Source organism: Zingiber officinale, chromosome 3B (assembly GCF_018446385.1).
Source record: "Zingiber officinale cultivar Zhangliang chromosome 3B, Zo_v1.1, whole genome shotgun sequence".
Lineage (NCBI taxonomy): Eukaryota > Viridiplantae > Streptophyta > Magnoliopsida > Zingiberales > Zingiberaceae > Zingiber > Zingiber officinale.
In genome coordinates this window covers 133,006,243-133,031,721 of record NC_055991.1, presented here as the reverse complement: position 1 = coordinate 133,031,721, position 25,479 = coordinate 133,006,243, and the positions used below count along the sequence as shown (strand labels likewise).

Genomic DNA, 25,479 nt, shown 5'->3' with positions numbered 1-25,479 from the left:
GGTCAGGTCCCAGACTCTCGCCTCAGTGTGAGTTATAAGTGAGCATGCTCTCACGTCCAACAACCTCTCGGTTGGATCCCAGACTCTCGCCTCAGTACGAGTTATAAGTGAGCATGCTCTCACGCCCAACGACCTCTCGGTCAGGTCCCAAACTCTCGCCCTAGTGTGAATTATAAGTGAGCTTGCTCTCACACCTAACGACTTCTCGGTCGGGTCCCAAACTCTCGTCCTAGTGCCAGTTATAAGTGAACTTGCTCTCATGCCAAACAACCTCTCGGTCGGGTCCCAGAGCCTCGCCTCAGTGCGAGTCATAAGTGGGCTTACTCTCACGCCCAACGACTTCTCAGTCGGGTTCCAGACTCTCACCCCAATGCGAGTTATAAGTGAGTCTGCTCTCACGCCCAACGACCTCTCGGTGGGGTCCTAGACTCTCGCCCCAGTACGAGTTATAAGTGAACATGCTCTCATGCCCAATGACCTCTCGATTGGGTCCCAGACTCTCGTCCCAGTGTGAGTTATAAGTTAGCCTGCTCTTATGCCCAAACAACCTCTCGGTCGGGTGTCAAACTCTCGCCTCAGTGCGAGTTATAAGTGAGCATGCTCTCACGCCCAAACGACCTCTCGGTCGGGTCCCAGACTCTCGCCCAGTGTGAATTATAAGTGAGCACGCTCTCACACCCAAGGATCTCTCGGTCGAGTCCCAGACTCTCGTCCCAGTACAAGTTATAAGTGAGCATGCTCTCACGCCCAATGACCTCTCGGTCGGGTCCCAGACTCTCGCCCCAGTGCGAGTTATAAGTGAGCTTGCTCTCACGCCCAAATGACCTCTCGGTCGAGTCCCAGACTCTCGACTCAGTGCGAGTTATAAGTGAGCATGCTCTCACGCCCAACGACCTCTCGGTCGGGTCCCAGACTCTCGCCTTAGTGCGAGTTATAAGTGAGCATGCTCTCACGCCTAACGACCTCTCGGTCGAGTCTCAAACTCTCACCTCAGTACGAGTTATAAGTGAGCATACCCTCACGCCCAACGACTTCTCGGTCGGGTCCCAGACTCTCGTCCCAGTACAAGTTATAAGTGAGTCTGCTCTCACGCTCAACGACCTCTCGATCGGGTCCCAGACTCTCGTCCCAGTGTGAGCTATAAGTGAGCCTGCTCTCATGCCCAAACGACCTCTTTGTTAGGTCCCAGTCTCTCGCCTCAGTGCGAGTTATAAGTAAACATGCTCTCACGCCCAATGACCTCTCTGTCGGGTCCCAGACTTTTGTCCCAGTGCGAGTTATAAGTGAGTCTGCTCTCATGCCCAACGACCTCTCGGTTGGGTCCCAGACCCTCGCCCCAGTGCAAGTTATAAGTGAGTTTGCTCTCACGACCAACGACCTCTCGGTCTGGATTCCAGATCCTAGCCTCGGTGCAAGTTTTGACGATGCAAGAGGTCACGCAAAAGGAGAAGTGCTAGAGAAGGGAGGAAAACACAAGAGACATACATGAATGAAGGCCCATAGCGTAGCTTGATTAGCATTTATTTAATAAAGTTTAGGAGACATTCTTCAAAATGCACACCATCATACTGGAAGTGCAAGTCAAGCCAAATTCCCTCTCAGTTGGCAGGGTCAAGGGGGCACTGATAGTTGGAGTGACTCGCCTGATTTACCTGCTCCAGCTGAGCTCGTACCTGCATCAGTTCTTCATTAATATGCTGAATGGAGCGGTGTTGTTGGGCTATGGTTTCATCCTTTATCTGGTTTTCTTCTCGAAGAAGGGTCACTGAGTCCTCATGATTTATATTCAAATAGGCGATATGGTGAGTCTGGCTCTCCAGATCTGCATAAGCCTTGTGCTTCAAGACCGTCTCAGCTCGAGTACGGGACTTAGCGGCTAGCCAAAGTTCTTCCATCTCTCGACGAAGTGAAGACTGAAGGTCCCGGCTCTGTGTCATCTCCAACAAAGCCTCGTCCTTCTGGGCAAGTAATTGCGTCATATGAGTGAGTTGTTGATGTAAAGATGATAGTTCATCAGGCTCCTCTAGAGGTTCCATGGCGTAAAGGAGCACAAGGAAAGCATAAGAATGGGAGAGGGGTCAGCTCTTCTTAAAGAGATAGAAGTAAAGAGTCTTCCTTGGGACGTGCAACGGCATATGGGAAATGATGTCACATTCAAGGACGCGGTACATATTCCGAGATCCGAGGATTGATGTAGCAGCCCAAACATCCAGAAAATGGTGTAGCATCTGATAGCATGATAAATTTCCATGGACTAGGGAGAAGTAGTTAATGCCGCGGTAGCTAAGCCAAGGGAAACTAGATTCTGATCTAGTCAGTCGGACTAGAACCTCTTTCGACTAGACTTAAGGGGGAGGCTTGTGATATGATGCATAATGGTAGGGTCTGGTCAAGGAGACGTGACAGTCAGAAGTCAAAGGTACGTGACAGTTAGAAGTCAAGGGGACGTAGCGGTCAAAAGTCAAGGGTACGTGACAGTCAGAAGTTAAGGGGACGAGGCGGTCAGAACACCAGGAGATATGCAGAAAGAGGGGGGGTGGGGGGCATCCGGTGTATATAGCCAGGGCAGGATCTACCGATCGAGAAAATAGATCTGAGGCAGGGGACGCGGTCAGGATCAAACCCTTCCTGGATTTATCGAGCAAGAGTTGTCAGATTGAAATACATGGCAAAGGGCGCGGTCTGGACCAAAATCGACTTGGATTTATCGGTCAGGAGTTGTCAGGCTGACGTATATGGCAGAGGACGCGGTCGGGATCAATACCGACCTGGATTTTTCATCGTTTTCTTTGAATACCCTTTTTAATAATATAACTTTTAATAGCGGTTCTTTAGGTCTTACAATCACGGTAAAAAATTATTGTTAAATTCAAAATTTCTTATAGTTATCGTAAATTGATGAGTTAAAATCATGAAAAACGTCTGGCCAATCTTGAACTCAGTCATGCTTTCCTAATTATAAACACTTACAAGTTACAAATGAGATAAGTAACAATTTTACACTGCAATCGTTTGTTCTCGTAAGAAATGTTTATAAACGCTTAATAATCCCGCGGAAATATATTATTCAGCACCGAGTTTATACTCTTGGCTGAATACAATTATCCCAGTTAGTGGTTAAACGCCGGCGCCGGCGCCGGCGGCCTTTGCAGTGTCGTAGGACGCGTGAAGACCGAAGAAGAAGTAGTAGACGAGCAGCAGCAGAGACCATATGGCGAACCGCATGTACGACGGCCCATCGATCGACCCGAGTAGGAAGATGTTGATCGCGATCGACGCAGAGGGCAGCCATGGAACTAACGGAACACCCCACATCTCCGGTATCCTCGCCTGCGGCACCGCCCACCACAAGTACCCCGTCGCCACCAACCACACCACAAAGGCCAACAAATACCAGATCCACCCCTCGACTCCTATCGCCCAAAGCATTGCCGCAGCCACCGAAGCCGCCAGGATCACTGTGATGGCGGCCACGAGCTTTCTCCGGTTCGCCTCGGTTGTTTCGCCTGCGACGTAGTAGCGGCGGACGAGGAGGGCGACGGCTACGAGCATGAAGATGAATAGCGTGGAGATGGAGAGGAGGTTGGAGAGGACGTTGAGAGCGGTGAAGAAGGCGATGATGGCAGTGGCAATGAGCATGAAGATGGTGGCATTGATAGGGGTGCCGGTGGCGCTGTGCACCTGCGCGAACCATGGGGGCACCATGTGTGTGCGAGCTATGTGGGTGAGATAGCGCGCCTGGCCGACGGCGGACACCAGCAGCACCGTCGTCATTCCCTTGAGCGCGCCGAAGGCCACGATGTACTTGGCCCAATCCATACCAATGGCGGAGAACGCTACAGAAAATGGCGCGTCGGGGTCAATTTGGTAATAGGGCTGCATCAAGCAGAGGGTGATCGCCATCAGGCAATAGCACACCGTGGTGATGGTCATCGATCCCACGAGCCCCAGCGGGATGTCTTTCGCCGGGTTCTTCGTCTCCTCCGCCATGGTGGACACGGCGTCGAAGCCGATGTAGGCGAAGAAAAGCACGGAGGCGGCCGCGAAGATGCCGTGGGCACCGAAGGGGGCGAAGTTGGCGGTGAGGTTCTTGGTGTCGGCCTGGGTGAGCCCAGTGATGATGATGAAGATGATGATGGCGAGGTGGATGATGGAGGCCACATAGTTGAAGCGGGAGCTCCCCTTGGTGGAAATCACGGCCGCGAAGCAGATCAAAGTGATGACGACGACGGCGATAGGATCGAGCCGGTTGTAATCGGGTGCAAAGATGGGGGCGTAGATGCGGAAATCGTTGGGGTGGTGGTTGAGGAGCGTGGCGAAGTAGGATGTCCACGAACGGGCGACGGCCGCGCCACCAATTATGTACTCGAGGATGATGTTGCCGGCCGCCACGAAGGCCACGAAGTCACCGAGCTCAACTCGCAAGTACGCAAACGAACCGCCTGATCACAATTTAGTCCCACAACGTCAATCCGCGCTCAAGTTGAGTTACCAGATCGCTTATAAAACACATTGGGATCGGAGAGAGCAGCGTTATACCGGCGACAGGGATCTCGATGGCGAACTCGGTGTAGCAGAAGACGGAAAGCATTGCGGAGACGCCGGAGATGACGTAGGAGAGGATGACGGCGGGCCCAGCGGAATCGCGAGCTTCCTGGCCAGTGAGGACGAAGATGCCCGAGCCGATGACGGCGCCGATCCCGAACCAGATGAGATCCCACCAGGTGAGCGTTTTCTTCATTTCGTTTCCACTTCGAGCCTTGATCTCGTTGATCTCGAACTTGTCGACGGAGCGGGCCGTGAAGCGATCCTTGAGCCGGAGGCCCGTCTCACGGAGGGCCTTTGTGTAGTTGGCCCAGCTCTGGAACGACTCCTCCGGCAGGAAGTCCTCCTTGCTGCAAGAGCACAAGCGCCTCCTCATCTTCCCGCCAAAGTCGTTTTCTCCAACACTCGCCATTTTACTGCCTCAAACAAACAAACAAAAACTAGAAAAATATTTGTTCCCACTTAATCACAAGGGATTTGGGGGATGATGGGAAACGGAAGGGTCGAATGGCAATAAATACAGAAGGGAGTTAAGCTAAGAAAGGATTGAACAGCGGTTCACAGGGCAGAATTAGGACTTTAAAAGAGAGTATGAGGCTTTGAGTCAATTTGGGATGCCCAAATTCCGGTTCCAACAACGAGTTTCTGTTTTGGGAGGAATTCCAATTTGGATGGCAGGCCAGCGAAGCGCAGTCTGTTTATGCTTCTGCTGCTAGCTCTGCTAATTGTTTCAGTAAGGTTATTTTAGGTAATTCATATTTTCCTTTTATTTGGTAACCAAAAGATTCTTAAATAGTTATTTTTTTTAATAACTTCCAAAGTATAAATCGATTTATAAAATAATTTCCAGTTGTTTTTTTCATCAAAATAAAGTCATTAAATATGGCTAACAGCGCTCATGAAGATCAAAATATTTAATTTAAACTGTATTTATTAATCTACAATTCGAGTTGCATTTGAAATTTATCACTAAATTATTCAAACTGTTTTATAAATTAATTTATGAGCAGTGACAATACGATATTGTCTGTATTAGTTTGGACCTTATCTTTAAAAGGAATAAGATTTATGTAATATATTTGTTATGTTTACATCTCAATTTTTTTTATTAACATACTCTGATTTTAACACGTACTCTGATTTTATCACTCACACTCATATTTATTCTTATTTTATAATCAATAAATAAATAAAAATATTTTAAACTTTCACGGTAACGATAAATCTATCTGGCATATGGGATGTATTTATTTATTATTTATTTTTTTTATTAAAAAATATAAATTTTAAAATTAAAAATTAAATATAAATTTAGTGGTCCATGAACATTTATTTTATTTAATAAATATATTTAAAATTTTAATATTATTTTTTTAAAGTAAGATTATTATTAAACATAATAATAATAATTTAAATATTTTAAAATATATTTAAAATGTATTTATTTAATATAATATAATTTTAAAATAATTGAATGTATTATGAAATTCATAAATAATGAGTATTAATATTAAAAAGAATATAGACGAAAGAGATATATTATTATAATGATCAATATATGACAATACATCTCATATTTTTTTTTTGATGAGATGGTCAGTATTATAATAGTGATGTATTATGAATATTCTAATAAAATATGCTCATTATTTAACAAATTGATCATTGCTAAAGCATTTATATTGGTGTTAATATGTGAATATTATAATATCTAAATTGGGGTTACAATGGTAGTGGAAAAGTGGAATTCACTACTCCAACGATCTCACAATGTTGGTTTCATAATCATATGTAAGAGGTCCTCACATGGTCGATTCCTTAATTATCTATGAAGAAATAATTTGAAAAGTCGTAGTTTGCCACTACAAGATAGGAGTGTCCATATTAGCTAATTCTATATCACTCACATATTGATAACATTACATTCTTTGACATTATTAATCTTCGAATTTTATATAAAAAAATTTAATATAAAAAAAAATAAATTTTAGAAAAATGAATTAAAAATGAATAAATAGATTGTGAAACATATCAATAGTCGATGCTAATGTTAAAAATGATTGTGAGTGTGTTGTGTTAATATAAAAGTGATGTCAGTATAATATGTACGTGCATGCTATTTGAAAAGATAATATATATTAATGTTTAAATAAATATAGATGCCCTTAATATGTAGATGTTGTAGGATCATTATGTAATTATGTGTCGATAGAAGGGGGTGAATGTTGACCCGTTATTTTTTTTTTCAATTTTACTTTTCATTAGAGTTAGTGTGCAGCGGAATATAATAACTAAAATAATAAAAAATACATGCAGAATTTACTTGATTCCTAACATTCTAAGGTCAGTATGTCCAAGGGCTAATTACGAGAGACTTTTGTCCAATAGTGGTCTCCTTTCCATAGTTTTTTAGAGGCGGAAAAACTCGTCTTATAGTTTAGAGTACAAGTACAAATAAGATTTAGAATTAAGCACTCTTAGGATCCAGGAGAGTTAGAGGGGGTGAATAGCTTGCTTGCTTGTTTTAATGATGATGTTGTAACGGAAAACACTCGAAGCAAGACTCCCAATGCTAACATAAAGAATTTATTTGGTATCCATTTCAAACGAGGTGACTATTCTAAGGATCCGATTTTCTCGCACACATCCACTATGAAAAAACTCTTTTTTGGAAATACTCTAGAGGTGAAGAAACCTGGTACAACACCTCTCAACAAGAATATAATATAATACAAGAAGTAAATGCAAGATTACAAGTGAAAATCCTTTTTTGCTTAGTTTCTTATTGATGTTGAAGCCTTTTGTAAGTTTGGAAATGCAGTAGTACTTCAACCCTAAGCTCCCAAGAATCGATTCAACTTTTCCATAATTGATTATCACATCATCCGATCGTTTGCACACCTATAGAACGACTCTTTTTGAATGTTAATTGATCAGTGAGTCATCCCAATTGATTCAGATAGCCTTAATCAATTATCCAATCAATTTTGCGACTTTTTGTCCACTCAAGAAAAGATTTTATTCGATTAGCCCGATTAAGTCTTCTTAATCAATTAACTCAATCAATTCACTTTCTCGCGACAAAAACACATACCTAATCGATTGACTCAATCAATTAGCTTGGTTAGAATTGATTGACCAATTGATTTCGTCACCTTCTGTTCTCGTGACAACCTATCGTAATTGATTGGTCAAGCTTAATCGATTGAACCAATCGATTCAGGTCATTTTTGTGTTCTCACAAGAACCTCATAATTGATTACCTAATTGACTAGCTTAGGAACAATCGATTGCCCTACTCGATTGTTCCAATCCTAACTTACTTAATCCAAGTCTAGAGTTCTCTTGCTCAACATTCTGTTAATCGTGACATATTAGGACTACATTACCAAGTGTCCGGTCAATTCTTTACTCACTTGAACTTTTTTCCTTGTCTCAAGTGTTCTGTGAACCTTAACCCACTTGGACTTCCACACACTAGGTATCCGGTCAACCTTGATCTACTTGGATTTTCACACGCTTGGCTTCACTTACTAGAGTACCACTTAGCTTCACTCACTAGAATTTTTCCACCTGATTTCACTCACCATGATTTTCATATGCTTAGCTTCACTTACTATCTCTTTTCACCTGACTTCACTTATCAAGACTTTCCAACCGTCTGGCTTCACTCACCGAGACTTTTCAATTGCCCGGCTTCACTTATTTGGACTTTTCAAGTGTCTGTTTCACTCACTACAACTTTTCCTAATCAAGTGTCTGGTCAACACTGATCAAGGAGATCTTTTAGAGATTTTCATTGCCCTTGGATTGACAACCACCTAGATTGTAACCAAGTAAATAGTGTACCACATCTCTTTAGATATTAATTTAAGTTATTATTATTGTTGCTTTTAATTTGAGTTGAAAGAACAGGAAATGTATTGTTTTCTTTTTCAGGTTATTCACATCTCCCTCCTACCGATCTCCAAGGGTCCTAACAAGTGGTGTTAGGGCAATGACGCCTCAAAAGGATTAACCGCCGACTGAAACGAGATGATGGCCGGTGCAAGCATTTACCCACCAAAATTCGAGGGTGACTTCGCGCAATGGAAACGTCGGATGGAGGTATTCTTTAAAACGGATTTTGAAATTTTATTAAGCGTGAAATATGGTTTCGCAGTTCCAAAAGACAAAGAAGAATATCAATGGATGAAGAAGGAGCAAGCCGACTTCGTGACAAATGGTAAAGTAGAATTCCATCTGCTCAGCATCTTTCTGCCCCAGAAAGTAAATCGAATCGGCAGCTACGACTCTGCCAAAGAGCTCTGGGAGAAGTTCCTAGAACTCCACGAAGGTAATTCTAAAGCAAAATTGGCAAAGCGAGACATCCTCCAAACCCTGCTGACAAATCTGTGAATGAACAATGGAGAAAAGGTAGCACAACTTCAAGCTCGGATCAAAGAGCTCATCACTCAGCTCAACAATCTCGGAGAAACGATAACGAATCGAGATTCAATTCGGTATGCGCTCAACGCTTTCCTGAGAACTCTAGAGTGGTCATCTTTAGTAGATGCATACTACATCTCTAAGGACTTCGAGATAAATACACTAGAGAATTTGTTTTCTACAGTTAAACTTCGCAAAACTCAATGTGCATATTCTAAAAAAATCAAAAAGTCGAACAACGATCTTGCTTTGAAAGCCAAGATGGAAGATCCTGACTTTAAAGTGTCAATCGACGAAGATGAAGTGACACTACTGGTAAGAAAGTTTAATAAATTCATTAAAACTAATAAATTTAAATCACAATCAAGAAAGCATTATCGAAACAAAAGGAAGGTCCGATATTATAACTGCAACGAAGAAGGGCACATCAAGGATGACTGCTCAAAATTGAAGAACAGGGGCAAGGAGAAGGACAAGGGCAACAAACTAAAGTACAAGAACTTGAAGGTCATATGGGACGAATCATCATCCTCTGAGTCCGAGATCGAGGTCTTCCCCAAACTTGCCCTAATGGCAAGCCATCAAGAAGATGAAAGTAGCTCAGAAATGAGAATCAACGAAGGGGGAGGATCCTCAGAAGAAAGCTGCGATGAAGGGGGAGCGTCAGATCACGAGGTAAGTGAGGTACGTGCACTATCTCCCAAACAGTCTTTTAATTTTATCAAAATACTTTCTAAAAATTTGTGCAAATTAGAAAAAGAAAATGCTAAGTTAAAATTAAACTTAGCAAATTTTTGTCCATTAGAAATGAAAATGATAAATTGAAAATTCAAGTCAAAAGTTTGAAGATTGACCATACATACTTGAATTTGAATAATTGTTAGAAACTAAAATCTAGAAATTATGGTAGACTAAACTGGTATATTAGACATCACCGGGGGTAAATTAGAAATATTTCTAAAAATTATGTATCCCAAATTTTCAATTAACCTAGTAGGAAGAACTTATATTGGGTTCCAAAAACATACTAAGAGAAAATTTCTTTTTAAAAGGGTTGAATGCGAGAAAGAAAATTAAATATTAATTTTTTTAAAAGATTTTGTCTAAGAAAGTGGTTGTTGCTCCATTATCCAAGAAGACGTAGTGCCTCACCACAGCCTGAAAGTCTATTATTGAAACAAATATTTAATTGCCTAACTATTAAAACGATTTACCATTATAATTTGTTAACAAGTTAAAAAAAAAATTAACAATTTTTTTTTATTTTTCAAAATACATAGTATGACTTTATTGAAAATTTCAACCATTCTGTTTACTATTTTTTTAAGTACCACTCAAAATTAATTTCAAAATATTCTAACTTCTTATGTTATTTTTCCTATTTTATTGATGCGATCAAAGGGGAGGAATAGGTACAAGTTTAGGGGAGTAAGAGACATTTTAAAAAACAAATCACATTTTATTGCCTAATTTAGTAACTTATGTTATTGCAATTTGTTTGTTTTTTTTTCCTAACTTGAACTTGGGTTGTTGCACATCAAAAATGGGAAGATTGTTAGAACCCCGTGGTAGTTTTGATGTGATCAATCAGGTTAAGTTAGGTCATGTTGTGTTTGACCTTTGTGTCTAAGTGTGCAAGAGTTTAGGAACACAAGAAGTCAAGTGGAAAACACAGCTAGCAAGAAGGATGACACCGGAAGGGAGTCGACGGGGTCGGTGCATCCGAGGGATGAGGTGCTACGAAAAAGTACACCGGTGGACGAGAAGGACGTGCACAACGTTCCGAAGGATGAGAAGTCGGAGCGGAAGTCTGCTCGAGAAGAAGATCGAAAAATGGGTTCGGGTGAGCCCTATTTTGGATGGTCGCGATCACCCAGACGATCGAAGCAGCAGAAGAGTGAAAGAATGTTAAAAATGCTGCTGGAGACGCCTTCAAAGGGAGTTGAAGGTGCCTCCGAGGCGTCTCCATGGCGCCTCTGTGCCTCACTGTGGAAGGCTCCTTCGATGAACAGTACGAAGGCGCCTTCCAGCCCTATGGAAGGTGCCTTCGACCAAGCTGATATTTCCGTTGCCAAAAGATAAAATTTTATCCTTTGACGCCTCGCTGGAGGCGCCTTCTAGCCCTATAGAAGGTGCCTTCAAGCCACGAATAAGATTTTCTAGGGACTATAAAAAAAATCCCTGGATCTAGGAAATAATAAATCAACTCCTGTATTCTTTTCCTAGCAACTGTCTGAGCGTTTAACGATTGTAAGAGGCTTCTCCGCCTACACAAAAGAGATCTTTTAGAGCTTTTCATTGCCCTTGGATTAACAACCACATAGATTGTAACCAAGTAAATAGTGTGCCTCGTCTCTTTAGTTATTAATTTAAGTTATTATTATTATTTCTTTTAATTTGAGTTGAAAGAACGGGAAATGTATTGTTTTCTTTTTCAGGTTATTCACATCTCCCTCCTACCGGCCTCGAAGGGTCGTAACAGTTCACATACTTTTTATTATCTCCAAATGCTCATCCTTGAGCATACACTCGTCGCCCAATGCTCAACCTTGAACATTCACAACATGACAATGAAAATTTCTCATCTCCCATTGTTTTTCAATGCTCAACTTTGAGCATTCATAACATTGAAGATTTCTCATCTTCTATTGTTTTATTGTTTACAAATAAAATCTAAATCATGTCTTTAAAGAGTAGCTCTCCCTCAAAATATGCTTTAATTTTCTGTTATTGTACCAACAATGACTTGGAATTCCTAAGCATTTAGAAAATCCAAAATTTAAAGTTATGAGGTTAAAAATTTAATATTGAAACTAAAGCTCATCATAAACTTCAAGTTAGTCTTCTTTAACCATTCTGTTCTTATTTTCATCAATAAAACTATCCTTAAATACTTATAAATGCATTTCTTAGGTTAGGGATGGTTATCACGACTAAGCATGCCTTAATGGATTGAAATCCAACCATTTCAACCAAAATCAGACTCTCCAAATCTATTAGTTTCAGGTACCAATCGATTATAGTCTCGCTGAATCGATTAAAGTTGGGATTCAATCGATTACCAAGTGTTAATCGATTACTTTAATCAATTAGGACCGTTTAATCGATCCCTTGATAGATTCCTCAAGCTTCTGTGCTTGAGAAAATTCATCTCAGTTGATTGTCCTGAGAGATTGATGTGTGGTAGTCGATTAGCCCAGACGATTACCATAACTGAATTTCTAATTTCGATTTCTGACCGAATTTCATAAATGCATAAATAATTCTATAAAATTTCAAGATCATGAAACTATGGGTAGACATTATTTATGTCATATATTATCAGGGAAAAATAATTTTCTATGAAAATTAATAACTTTCAATTTCAAAGATTGATAAAAAATTAGAAATCATTGAAAAACTTTAATGTTTCACTCTATTTTGTATCTAACTAATCAATGGTGATTTCTATCAAAAGACAACCTTCACCAAGGTTTTTCAAAGTCATTTTGAAATAATTTTAAAAACATAATTTCCAATCATGTTCATTAGGCTAAATACACATGATTTGTATACTAAATTTTTTAATGATTGGATAACACATAATTTATGTATTTTGATAAAACTAAACTCAAACAAAATGCACTAAATCAGCATATTGAATTTTGTTCATCCTCCTAACATCTCACTTGTATCTAATATTTATCAAGACGCATATAAGTCAACTTATGATTTTTGTGAGATGCATATATTGGTTTTCCTAATATAAGGGTTCATGTATTTTTATCTAGGCATTTTAAATTGTGATCATCCACTACGATGTTATTTGATAACTAATGTTATTATCCTTAAATTTAAGAAATTTAAAACAATGTATGATGATTTATGATAAATCAAAATGAGTAATTTTTAAAAGAAAAAATACTATAGGTACATGATATATATATATATGACATGATATGGTATTTTTCATAGTAAGTATGAATTCAAATTATGATATCATGACATATGATGGGCAAGAAACATGATAATTTAGCATAAAGAATATACCTAGATTATCTATCTAAGTATCACTAATTATTTGCTAAATTTAAAGAGTAGACATATGTTTGTCCTTATTTCCTAAGAAAATGTAAAAAATCTCAACTTGACATTTCTTTGACTATATCCTAATCGTGCCAATTTAGTTAAGCTTAAATCTTTAAATTTTGGCATACTTTACTCTTCCAAAAAGTAAATATCAACTTTTCATTTTCAAAGAATAACAATTACCTTTAAAATGTCTTAAGAGTGTCAATTTCATCGAGGCTAGATTAACTACCATTCCAATTAGAGCTGACCATCTTTAAATCCATCTAGGGTATAGGGAACACACTTTTAGGAACCCAAAATCTATTGGTGCTCTATGTACTCATTAGGGATAACTTCCCTTAATACCTTCCTAATGACCTTTCTAGACTTCTTAGATACCTTGATCATACAATACTCATCATAGTCAACTCTAGGGATAACTTCCCTTGTGACCTTTTTAGCAATTTTCTTAGATTTCTTAAAAACCTTAGTCACGTTGATCTTTTCAAGGTAACTTCTAGAGATAACTTTCCTTGTCACCTTGATTTGACTCCTAGACTTAGGGATTGATTCTATAACTATATGAAATTTTATGGTATAAAGCCACATCTTTCTTGGCTTTAGTTTTGTATCTCAAACCTCTATGGTCATTGAGTGGTTCTTGCTTATCTCCTTTTAAACTATACTTATTTAACCTCTTAAAAATATTTTCTATTTTTTAGGATCTTTTCCAATTTATCAAGTCTTGATCTCAAGGCTTGGTTTTCCATCTTTAAATTCTTGGATTTTGATTTTTCGTAATTGCATTGGACACTTTATATTTAGGCATATATCTAAAGTCCTTAGAAATTTTTCTTAGATTGTTTTCTACTTTTCTATCCTTAGGTGAGGTAGTCCTAGCATGATATGATCATAGTTTTCATTAATTCTATCATGCTTTCTATTTTCATGATAAATAACATTAATGTGATGTAAATTATTTTTAGCATGCTTTTTTATCATTAATAAAAGAATTGCATCAATAACAGATACATGGATTTGCTCTTAAGAGCTCCCCTTTAAATTGATCTGTCTTCTTTAACCTTGGTCGATTCTCTTCTCTTTGGACATTGACTCCGATAATGTCCTTTTTAATTGTAAGTAAAGCACACAATGTGCTTCTTGCCTTTGCGTATCATGGGATCAACCTCTGTTAGCTTCTCCTTATCCTTAGGTGCCACTTGACCTTTTTTCTTAGTTAATTTCGGGTACTTACTCTTGTAGTGTTTATTTTTCCTACACTCAAATCAAATGATATCATCTTTATTTTTACAAATTGAAATCTTTATACCTTTGTTTGTAGGGGTGGCTCTTTCTTCATTTGATCCAGATGTAGAGATTTCTTTTTTATCTGAAATCAATGATGGACGCTCTCCCTCAATCCTTGATGTGGATACCTCTTTATCTTCATCCTCAGATGTTGAACATTTCTCAATCTTCGAATCCTCATCCACGTGAAACAAAGAGTATCCCCCTTTGCCTTTGTCTTTATACTCTTTTGAGGATAGATCTTCTTTAATTTCTTTTTCTTTCGATGTTGAATATCTCTTAACCTCTGAATCTTCTTCTACTTGATCCAATGAGTCTCCCTCTTTGAATTTGTCTTAATTTGGTACAGTGGAGAGATCTTTATGAACCTTTGCCAATTCCCTCCAAAGATTTTTGACATCTTTAAACTCTCCAATTTTGCTCAAGAAGGTGCTTGACAGTATATTAACCAATAATTTGGTCATTTTATCATTGACCTCATTTCTCTTGATTTGATCTTCGCTCTATTTGTTCTTCTTGATGAGCTTGCCTTTCTCATTTGTTGGAGCTTAAAAGTCTTCCATTAGAGCAAACTATTGCTCTATCTCCACCATCAATAAATTCTTAATCCTTGATTTCCAAAGATTGAATCTTGTCTATATGAACGGCGGAGGCACCTGTGTGTTAAATCCGAGTTCATTTTAGAAATTCATCTTGAAGTTGAGCTTTTTTCATGAAGTCTTTGACTTTATTGAAATTAGGGCTTCAACTTCTTCTTCTTCCTCAAGCATTTTAATTTGCCCTTTCTGGTGATGACTCTAGTGAAAAGCGATCTTGTTTTGATACTACTTGTTGGGACCAAGGGGAGCTAGGGGTGAATAGCTCGCTCGCTCGCTTTAATGATGTTGTTGCATCAAAAAACACTCGAAGCAAACCTCCCAATGCTAACACAAAGGATTTACTTAGTATCCATCTCAAATGAGGTGACTAATTAGGATCTAGCCCTCTCTCACACATCCAATATGAAAGAACTCATTCTTGGGAATACTCTAGAGGTGGAGAAATCTCGTACAATAGTCTCAACAAGAATACAATACAATGCAAGAAGTAAATACAAGATTACAAGTAAAAAACCTCTTCTTGTTTAGTGTCTTGTTGATGTTGAAGCCTCTTGTAAGATTGGAAATGCAGTAGCGCTTCAACCCTAAGCTCCCAAGAACCAGCGATGAGTATCAGAGCAGAAGGTGGAGAGTTCTCTTTTCTCAACTCTCAGCGAAAGTCCTTTTCTAGGGTTTTTCGACGCCTTCCAACCGATTCAACTTTTTCCTAATCGATTGTCACATCATCCGACTGTTTGTACACCAGAAGAATGACTCTTTTTGAACCCTAATCGTTGGTGAGCCATCTTAAACGATTCAGAGAGCCTTAAACGATTACCTAATCAATTCCACAAATCTTTGTTCACTCACAAAAAGGCCTTAATCGATTAACTCAATCTATTAAACCTTCTTAATCGATTGTCTCAATCGATTCACTTTTTCACGACAAAAACACATGCCTAATCGATTAACCCAATCGATTAGCATGGACGAAATCGATTGACCAATCGATTCTGCCACTTTCTGTTCCCTTGAAAACCTGCCCTAATGGATTAGTCAATCGATTAGGCCAAACCTAATCGATTGAACCCATCGATTCAGGCCCTTTATGTGTTCTCACAAGAACCTCATAATCGATTACCTAATCTACTAGTTTAGGAGCAATCGATTGCTCCAACTGTAAGGGTGTTAATTCAAGTGGGTCGGGTCGAGTTGGGTCGGGTTTATTTTTTTTAACCCAATCCGAACCTGACCCGAACTCGAATTCAACCTGAAACCCCTAAACTCGAACCCGACCAACCCGAACCTGACCCGAATAACCCGAAAATCCAATTCAAAACGACATTTTTTGACTAATTTTCCCATAATTCTTCACTTTTATCCTAATACTCCATCATTATTGATCCTATCGGGAAGTTGAGAAGATGAACCTGCCGGAATGACGTGTCTAGAATGTCGACCGCATCTCCATGACCCGGATGGTGAGCTGTCTCCTGTGTTGACCAAGTCGTCCGAAATCCTCTGGTCAACAACACCAGTAACCATCGGCCGGGTCGCCCCGGTCTCTGGTATCCCGATGCTCGAGGTGGATCCCAATAATGCATAAGCAGTTGAATAAATGAATAGTAGAATAATGACGTAAATGAGATATGAATACAGGGACGTACCCTGGCCCCGGGGGGGGCGCCCTCGGATGGATGGGTGAACTGATCACAGTGCTGATCGAGTCGTCGTGGCCATAGCGAGGAGATAAAGGTCCACCAGATGAGTAGTTGGCTCTGGCGACTCGAGCTCGAACGCGGTATGGATCCGCAAGACGATGCACGATCCAACTGAGCACTCGGACGACGGTCGGAATACAACAGTGGCATGAAGGTCGGACACTCTATTGGCTCACAAGCCAAAATACAATAGTGGCTCAAAGGCCGGACACCATATCGGCTCACAGGCCGGAATAGATAAATAGTATGATACCTGAGCACTCGAACGGCGGCTATCCGGAGGATGACAGTGGTTGTCGCCGGGGGGCGACACTCACTGAAGGCAGTGCTGGTGGCCGCTGGAAACAGTAGTCGCCTAAGGCAGTGGCGACAGTAATCGCCAGAGGCGGCGAAGCTGGACGCCTGAAGAGGTGGCGGCGCTGGACACCAAAAGAGGAGGCGGTGCTAGACGCCAGGAGAGTCTGTGGTGGTCGCTATACACAACGGCCGTGGCCGCCGGACTCGGCGGTGGTAAAGGCCGCTGGACGCTGCGGCTGTGACCACGAAAGGAGGCAGCGGTGGCTGCCGGCGGCAGTACCCACAACCGCTGGGGGCGGCGGGGGCGGCAGGAGGTACCGGCAACCGCTGGAAACGGCGGCAGCATTGTTGGAGGCGGAGGCGTAGTTGTTGGACGACGTCTCTGGCGGAGGAGGTTATGGGAAGAGAAGGAGACCGAAGGAGGGAGAGGGGGGTGGTAGCCTCCTCCCCTTAATGATGGCACGACCATCGGCGGCGAGGAGCTCGCCGGAAGGTGTTCTCTCCCGGGCGGCGACTGCAGCTCCCCACGGAGCAGAGTGTGGAGTGAGTAAGAGAGAGATAGAGGGAGGGGTGGCTTGTCGGTGAGGAAGGAGAAGGCGGCGTCAGCCGCGGCGGCGTGGAGGAGGGGTGCTGGTGTTGGCTTTCGCGTGATCCTGGCGGCGGGAAAACCCCCCCTCTTCTACACGAACCTCCTCCTCCCTCCTTAATGCCCTAACAGTCAAAGGACAAAAATGCCCCCTCCCCTCTCCTTAATTCCTCTCATGCCCTTAACATATCCGCATCAATTATCATACTAACATTGATATTAATATACATAAAAATATCTTAATTTTTAAAATAAAATCTAATTTAACCCTAAAAAATCGAATAACCCCTATATTTGGGTCAACCCTAGTCAACCCGAATCTGACCCGACCCAATCCGAAAATTTTCAACCCGAACCTGATTTTTTCGAGTCGACTTAAATTGGGTCATTGGTCGGGTTCATTTTTAACACCCCTACCCAACTGATTGCTCCAACCCTAACTTGCTTAATCCAAGTCTAGGGTTCCTTTGTCCAACATTCGGTCAATCATGACCTGCTGATACTTTGTCACTTAGTGTCCGATCAATCCTTTGATCTACTTAGACTTTTCTCCTCATGCCAGGTGTCCGATCAATCTTGACACACTTAGACTTCCACACACCAGGTGTCCGGTCAACCTTGACCCACCTAGATTTTCACATGCATGTCTTCACTCACTAAAATTTTTCACCACCAAGCTTTACTAACTAGGATTTTCCACACACCAGATGTCCGGTCAAAAACCTAATTGATCAGCTGATCGATTGGGGGTGTTCAATCTATCAGCTGATTAATTGAACTGGATTTTTTTCATGAGCATGAGCTCATAGAATCTATCAGTTGATCGATTGGACCCTGCTTGGATTGATTGGTTGATCGATTCAAGTATTTTTTTTTTGTGAACAGAGCTTTGCTAAATCGATCAGTTGATCGATTGAAAGACTTTGATCGATTGAATTCCAATTTCAATTTACTAGAAAAGCTGATTTTGGCTAAAATGGTTTGATTTCAGTCCATTAAGCTGTGTTTAGTCACTTTAACTATCTCTAACCTTAAGAAATTCGTTTATGAACATTTAAGGGTAGTTTTCTTGATAAAAACAAGAATGGAATGGTTAAGGAAGATTAAGTTGAAGTTTAAGTCGAGGTTTGTATTCAATATTGATTTTTGAACCTCAAAATTTTTAAATTTTAGGTTTTCTAATGGTTTAGGAACTCCAAGTCATTGTTGGTATAATGATAAAAGGTTAAAACATGTTTTGGGTGGAAGCTACTCCTTAAAGACATAAATTATTTTTATTTTCGAAACAAATGGAAGGTTGTAAATCTTCTTTATTGTGAATGCTCAAGGTTGAGCGTTTAGAGACAATGAAGGGTATGAGACCTTCATGATGATGTTGTGAACAACATGTGGATAACTCTTCAAGGGGAGAGTTTTAATATGTGTCAAGAGGGAAGGATGTAGGATTTAAGTTAGGAAACCTTCATTGAGATATTACCCTCTTGTTAAGGGGGAGAATGAAAGAAACCTTCATTCATTCTTTGGCATGGAAAGTTGAGACTATGAGATTAGCCTAACTTAAACGTATTATAAAATATCAAAAAAGAAAAAATTGTTAGTGTAATTTCTCCTGGGTCAAGTTTGACCAGGTTGACTAAACTTGAATTGGTTCAAGCTTGAGTCTTGATATTTGAGTTTCAATTTTTGATAATATATGGGGATTGCATGTGTAGTTGTATATATGGGAGATTGATGGTAAAAGGTTGACCATAAGAGTTAAGTAGGTCAAGGTTGACCGGATACTTGACTAGAAAATCCTAACTGGAGGTTAGGCAAGAGTAAATTCAACGGGAAGGTTGACAGAAGAAGAAAATTCAAGTGGGTCAGTGTTGACCAGACACTTGTTGTGGTAAGTACTGGTGAGTGAAACTAAGGCAAATTGAACAGTCCTAATGAGTGAAGGTAGGCAATGTGAAAGTCCTGATGAGTAAAGCCAGACAGTTGAGAAATCTTAGTGAGTGAAGCTAGGTAGAAAAAATCCTGGTGAGTGAAGCCAGGTGAGAAAGTCCTAATGAGTGGAGCTAGGCAGTGAGGAAGTCCTAGTGAGTGAAGCCAGGCAGAAAAAATCTAGGTGAGTCAAGGTTGACCGAACATTTGGTGAGTGGAAGTCTAAGTGGGTAATGTATGACTGGACACTCGGCATGAGACGATAAGTACAAGTGGGTCAAGGTTGATCGAACAATTGGGACGAGGAGAAAAGTCTAAGTGGGTCAAAGAATTGACCGAACACTTGGTGATGAAGTTCCAACAGGTCAAAGTTGACCATAAGTTAGGCATAAGTGTTAGGATCTTAGATGGCTAGAGGGGGGGTGAATAGCCTCTTTGAAAACTTAAACAAAATCTTTCTTAAAGAAAAACTTGTTAGCACAGCGGAAGTTGAAAACTAAAACGAAAACGAAAGAAGAAAAGCACACACAGCAGACACAAGGATATACGAGGTTCGGGGATAACTTGCCCCTACTCCTCGGCGTGTCCGTAAGGAGGACGACTCCTTGATCTTTCGGTAGATCACACCCCAGACAAAATCCAGCTAAAGATGTCTCCTTCTCGGTGGAGCAACCTCTCAACAGAGTCTCAGTTGATTATAGAATTAAGCACAAGACTTACAGTGGCTGAGAAGAATAATCAGATGAGCTTACAGCCACGCGGAGAAAAACAGAGCAGAGAGCGCACAACAACCTTATTAGCAAGGAGCTCACAGCTTCACCAACTTGCTTTCTCAAAGGATTGATCGCAAAGAAACAGAGAATCGATTCCTTTTCTGAACCTCTCTTCTTCCTTCTTATGTCTCTCTGCTTCACTGGCTCGAATCACCGCTGCCTGCAGAATCGCTGCTGCCAACTAGGCGTAGCCAATCACCTCTCCTCCTCATCTGGTTCTCTGAACCCATGCCAATGGAAATCACTGGCATCTCTGGATACGAACCAATGAGTAGAGGTCAAACTGAGCGCAGCCCAATCGCAATCAGAAACCCAGTGAACGTTGATGCCTCAAATGCATCTGTTGCAGCAAATCACAGTGTAAAGAGCACTTGTCTTCTTCTCTTAATGAAGCTTAATTTGAATTCAACCATGAGAGTGTGACCTGCAACCTGCAAGCTAAAAAGACTCACAGCAGATGGTTAAAAACAGATGGGTGAAAACAAATACGGCAATCAGAAAAAGTGCATGCAAAACAAACAATACCGTGGATCGGTCTGCAGACTGATCCACGCTTTCTGGATCATCGCTGATCGGTCTGGGGACCGATCAGGAACTAATCTGATCGGTCCCCAGACCGATCAGATGTCGCTCATTCCAAATGCGCACATGATCGGTCTGCGGACCGATCGGGCACTAATCTGATCGGTCCGACCGATCAAATGTCGCTCTTCCCAGCGCTTACGGCCTCGATCGGTCTCCGGCACCGATCGGTAAAATCACGATGAACTGCGATCGATTTCGATCGGTGCGACCGATCGTAAAATCACGATGAACTCGATCGATTCGATCGCGCAGACGATCGTCCTTCGAGCCATCGATCGATTCACGATCGGTCGCCGGACCGATCAGTGTCCAGTTTCCGGATCGGTCCGCAGACCGATCCAGCTTCTTGAGATCGAGCTCGAGCCCTCTCTGACCTAGTCCGGAGAAACGAGCTCCCTAGCCCTCTCCGACTTCATCTGGTCCTAGAGAACGAGCTACCGAGCCCTCTCTGACTTCGCATGCCAAGCTTCCTTCTTGGACTTTTCAACACCAGAAGTCCGATCACCCTTGATCCATCTGGATTTTCCCTTGCCTGGCTTCACTCACCAGGACTTGCACCTAGCTTCACTCACTAGGGTTTTCACCTGGCTTCACTCACCAAGATTTCCAATCTGCCTAGCTTCACTCACCAGGACTTTCCAACTGCCTAACATCCCAGTTAGGACTTTCTCAATCAGGTCAACCAAGTCAACCTAGATTGGTAATCAATCTGAGTTAAATATCTGATACAAACTTAAATCAGTGTCAACAGCAAAACAACATCCAGGTCAGACTGTATCAACAATCTCCCCCTTTTTGTTATTTGACAACATGATTTAAGTTTAGATCAGAAATGCTCATATACCCATAATTTTTAGGGAAATCAGGATCCTCCCCCTAAGACGGATATACCTTAGTTATCTTCCCCCCCTTTTTCATATCGACTCGATGAAGTCAATTCATCACTTAACTTAACTTAGTCGAATAAGTGCGAATTAGGTAAGAGGATTAAAAAAAAACTCAAAGTCATCCTCTCCCCTAAAATCAACCTTTCATTCATTTCTAAACTTAGTTATCTTCTCCCCCTTTGTCAAACACCGAAAAGGAGTGAACAAGGCAAGATAACTTAAAGAGCTCCCCCTTAATCCATACTGTCTTCTGCTTAATCCCCCTAGAATTCCTTCTAAGTGTATTTTAGGACAGTAAATGAATAAAGAAATAAAAGACATATGAAGAGTATAGTAACAACCAAGAAAAGAACAGCAAATATATAAGAAAGAATGAGTAGCATAACAGTAAGTAGCATACAACCAGGTCAGGCATAAGTATCTAGCAACCATCATCCAAAACATACAATCAATATGATCATCAAAAAGTATCAGTCATCGTCCTCAAGACGAGGAACATCTCTAGTGTCGGCTGGAGGAATATCTTCCGGAGGCGGGATGCTGCTGCTCGAAAGTGTATGGTCCGGGTGGTGCTGCGGAGGTGGGTATCTGGCCATCCACCCTCGAAGCAGTTGCTGAGTCACCAACTGCTGGCTGCGCAGATCGTCGTAGCGCTGGTCAATCCGTATGCGTAGTCCATCGAACTCAGCAGCCATCATCTCCTCGTGGCGATCAAAGCGACTCTCCATCTCGGCGATCTGCCAGCGCAGATCAGGATCGGCCTCTCCATCATCAGCAGCAGGAGGAGCAGCAACAGGAGCAACCTGTCGTCGAGGTAACTCACCTAGTGCCCTCCCATCCTTCCACCTAACTGCCCCAGCCTGTCCTAAGATTCCAGACTTGGAAAATGCACGTTTCCCAAGTCGACAATCCTGCCTAACCATCTTTACCATCCTCCCCCTAGAGACGTCAACACCCAGGGTCTCAAGCCAATCAGTAATTACATGCCCATAAGGCATATAGATGGTGTAACCGCTTGGCTCGCTATGGGATATGATAGAAGTATAGACACTCGACATGATATCAAAGTCAAGACGCCTACGCAACCCATAAAGCATCAGACAATGATACGGTCGAATCTCTGCCAATGGTTTAGAAGTAATAGGTAGTAGACAGTTTGTGACAATTTTGAAAAGAATGTAATCAGGAGCAGAAAGGCCAAGGGCTGCAAATGTAGGAAAGTCGACATCTAACTCATCTAATCCATCCGGTCTCGGATGTCCAAAGAAGTACTCATAAATCGAGTCAGATGAGACATCAAGAGGATGAGGCACGGGTTTAGGCAAAGCAGGATAGAATGAGAACACCGTCCCCGAACACAAACGACAGCCTAAATAATCAAAGAAGGCAATTAAGCTGAAATCAACGATTTGCTTAGCCACTCTTGATCTATAACTACCATCAATAGTCTGATGAAGGTTGTTATAGAATTCAGAAACTAGGTCAAGGTTGATATCCTTCTCTAAATATACCAAGGAATCAAGTTTATAGTAGGCTATGGTCTCCGTAATGGCTGGACAAAACCCATTCATGTATTTTTTATCGACTGATCTACATGGGAGCAAGTTGAAGGTCCTTTCCTTAAAGGATTGTTCAAACTGTTGGTTGGGAAATCTTCTCGAACTGGATGGTTGAGGTCGGGAAGGAGCAGGAGCTTTGGATTTGGATTTCTTGGTTGGTTCCTTAGAGGTTCCCTCACCACCAGTGGGTTTCTTCCTAACAATTAGGACAATGGGAACAAGGAAAGAGCACCGGTCATGGGCAAACCACCGAGCACAAACCACAGTGACAGTAAGAACATGATAACATGACCTGCCAAAGACAATAAACAGTAGAGATCGAGAGATTACCTCGGTGCCATTGTGACCTTCGGCTTTTAGAAGACGATGGGTCGAGAAGACGGGAGGAAGAGAGGGGCGTCGGCTAGGTTATGAGTCGGTCGGCTAGGGTTTTGAGAAGGAAGAAGATCGGGAAGAGAGGAGGTCGAGAGGATTTAATGAGGGGATAGTGCACAGTGTGATCTGATCGGACGGCTGTTCGATCAGGAGAAATCCTGATCGATCAGATCCACCCGAGTGAATCGGCGACACCTGATCGGTCAGTGGACCGATCAGGGATCATCCTGATCGGTGCCCGGACCGATCAGGGGGCTTTCTTCGTGCGCTGATCGGTCACTGGACCGATCACATACCAAACATAGAGTTTGGCTTCGTTCTGGATCGGTCCACAGACCGATCAAGAATATATTCGAAATATGATTTCTTATGGCCTGAACTTGTTCATAATCCAAAAGTTTCAGACTCTTATCAAACAAAACTTCACACTAACTCCAACCATATGGAGTTCTGTCTTCTTGGTCCTTAGAAGTTCAAAACATATTTTTGCTAAACTCATCTCTATGATCAGGTTCAAATTTGTCAAAATATAAACAACTTGTCCTAATTTTTCAATCAAGGCATGAAAGCTAAAATTTTTTATCCTTGTTATGTTTAGTTTCAAGTTTGTCAAAATATATCCAAGTTGCTATTATTTCCTTTAACAACCTATCGTTTTATCAATCAAAGTCATGAAATGAACCAAACAACAATACCAATCCACACATCAACCATCAACCATAATTAGATAATTTCTAGGCAAAAGTCCAACCAAGATTCCTTGGTTGGAATATATGAGTAAGATCTAGGAGCCAAATACACATGAATTATGTAATGACCTTCCCCATACTCAATTTATGTCTCTTCAACCTAATTATTCAAGGGATGCATGATACATTTTGAATAATTTGGTTGATCCTAGCATCTCACCCCATATTTAGCAAACAAAAATAATTTGTTAAACCTTATAGTTTGTGTGAGATGTCCCCAAGTTGCCCAAATTAATTTCCCAATTTTTCTTGTCATTTTAATGGTCCTTATTGATCATGATGTGGTCAACATGACTTATTGAGCCAAACACATTCCCAATTCCCTCCTTAAATGACTAAATTCATATTCCGGAAGGGGTTTTGTGAAAATGTCGGCTAAGTTTGACTTTGACTCAACATATGTGAGTGCAATGTCTCCCCTAGCTACGTGATCTCTAATGAAGTGATGACGCACTTCAATGTGTTTGGTCCTTGAATGATGGACTGGATTTTTCGTTAGGTTTATTGTGCTAATGTTGTCACACAACACTTGCACTCCCTTATACGAAAGTCCATAATCTTCTAGAGTGTGAATCATCCACAACAATTGTGATACACTCTCTCCCATGGTAATGTATTCAGCCTCGGTCGTGGAGAGAGCAACACAATGTTGCTTCCGACTTGACCAACTAACTAATGATGAACCTAAAAATTGGCAGCCCCCACTAGTACTTTTCTGATCCAATTTGCACCCAGCATAATCGGAATCGGTATAGCCTATCAAGTCAAAAGACTCTGTACGAGGGTACCATAGACATACTCGAATTGTGCCCTTAAGGTATCTCAATATTCTCTTAACTGCAATTAAATGAGATTCCTTGGCACAGACTTGATATCTAGTGCACATGCCCACAGCAAAAAGTATGTCTGGTTGACTAGCTGTGAGATATAGAAGACTACCAATCATGCTTCTATATTGCGTTAGATCAATTGGTTTTCCACTCTCATCATTGTCAAGGCGAGTGTTTGTCGCCATTGGAGTGGACACTTCCTTAGAGTCACTCATATTGAATTTTCTAAGCATCTCTTGAGTGTATTTTGTCTGATGGACATAAATTCCATCCGAGTTTGTT

The 25,479-nt window shown here is 41.2% G+C and overlaps 2 protein-coding genes across 2 annotated transcripts; both read right to left on the bottom strand.

The window, feature by feature from the left end:
• Window positions 1-3,117: 3,117 nt before the first annotated feature.
• LOC122055264 (cationic amino acid transporter 1-like) lies at window positions 3,118-5,278 on the bottom strand. The gene is made up of 2 exons (XM_042616631.1): window positions 4,540-5,278; window positions 3,118-4,442 (listed from the first exon to the last, which is right to left on the bottom strand). The coding sequence occupies exons 1-2, from the start codon at window positions 4,955-4,957 to the stop codon at window positions 3,118-3,120; spliced, it is 1,743 nt and encodes a 580-aa protein (XP_042472565.1). The 5' UTR covers window positions 4,958-5,278.
• An 11,707-nt stretch (window positions 5,279-16,985) lies between these two features.
• Window positions 16,986-17,396, bottom strand: LOC122055263 (verprolin-like). Its single transcript, XM_042616630.1, has one exon. The coding sequence runs from the start codon at window positions 17,394-17,396 to the stop codon at window positions 16,986-16,988; it is 411 nt and encodes a 136-aa protein (XP_042472564.1).
• Between the last annotated feature and the right edge of the window lie 8,083 nt (window positions 17,397-25,479).

What these genes read in the sequence shown, in the direction of transcription:
- LOC122055264 (XM_042616631.1), bottom strand. Translation starts at nt 4,957, where the DNA reads ATGGCGAGTGTTGGAGAAAACGACTTTGGCGGGAAGATGAGGAGGCGC. An exon ending in CATCGAGATCCCTGTCGCCG is followed by an intron (nt 4,443 to 4,539) that starts GTATAACGCTGC and finishes AATTGTGATCAG; the next exon opens with GCGGTTCGTTTGCGTACTTG.
- LOC122055263 (XM_042616630.1), bottom strand. Translation starts at nt 17,396, where the DNA reads ATGGTCGTGCCATCATTAAGGGGAGGAGGCTACCACCCCCCTCTCCCT.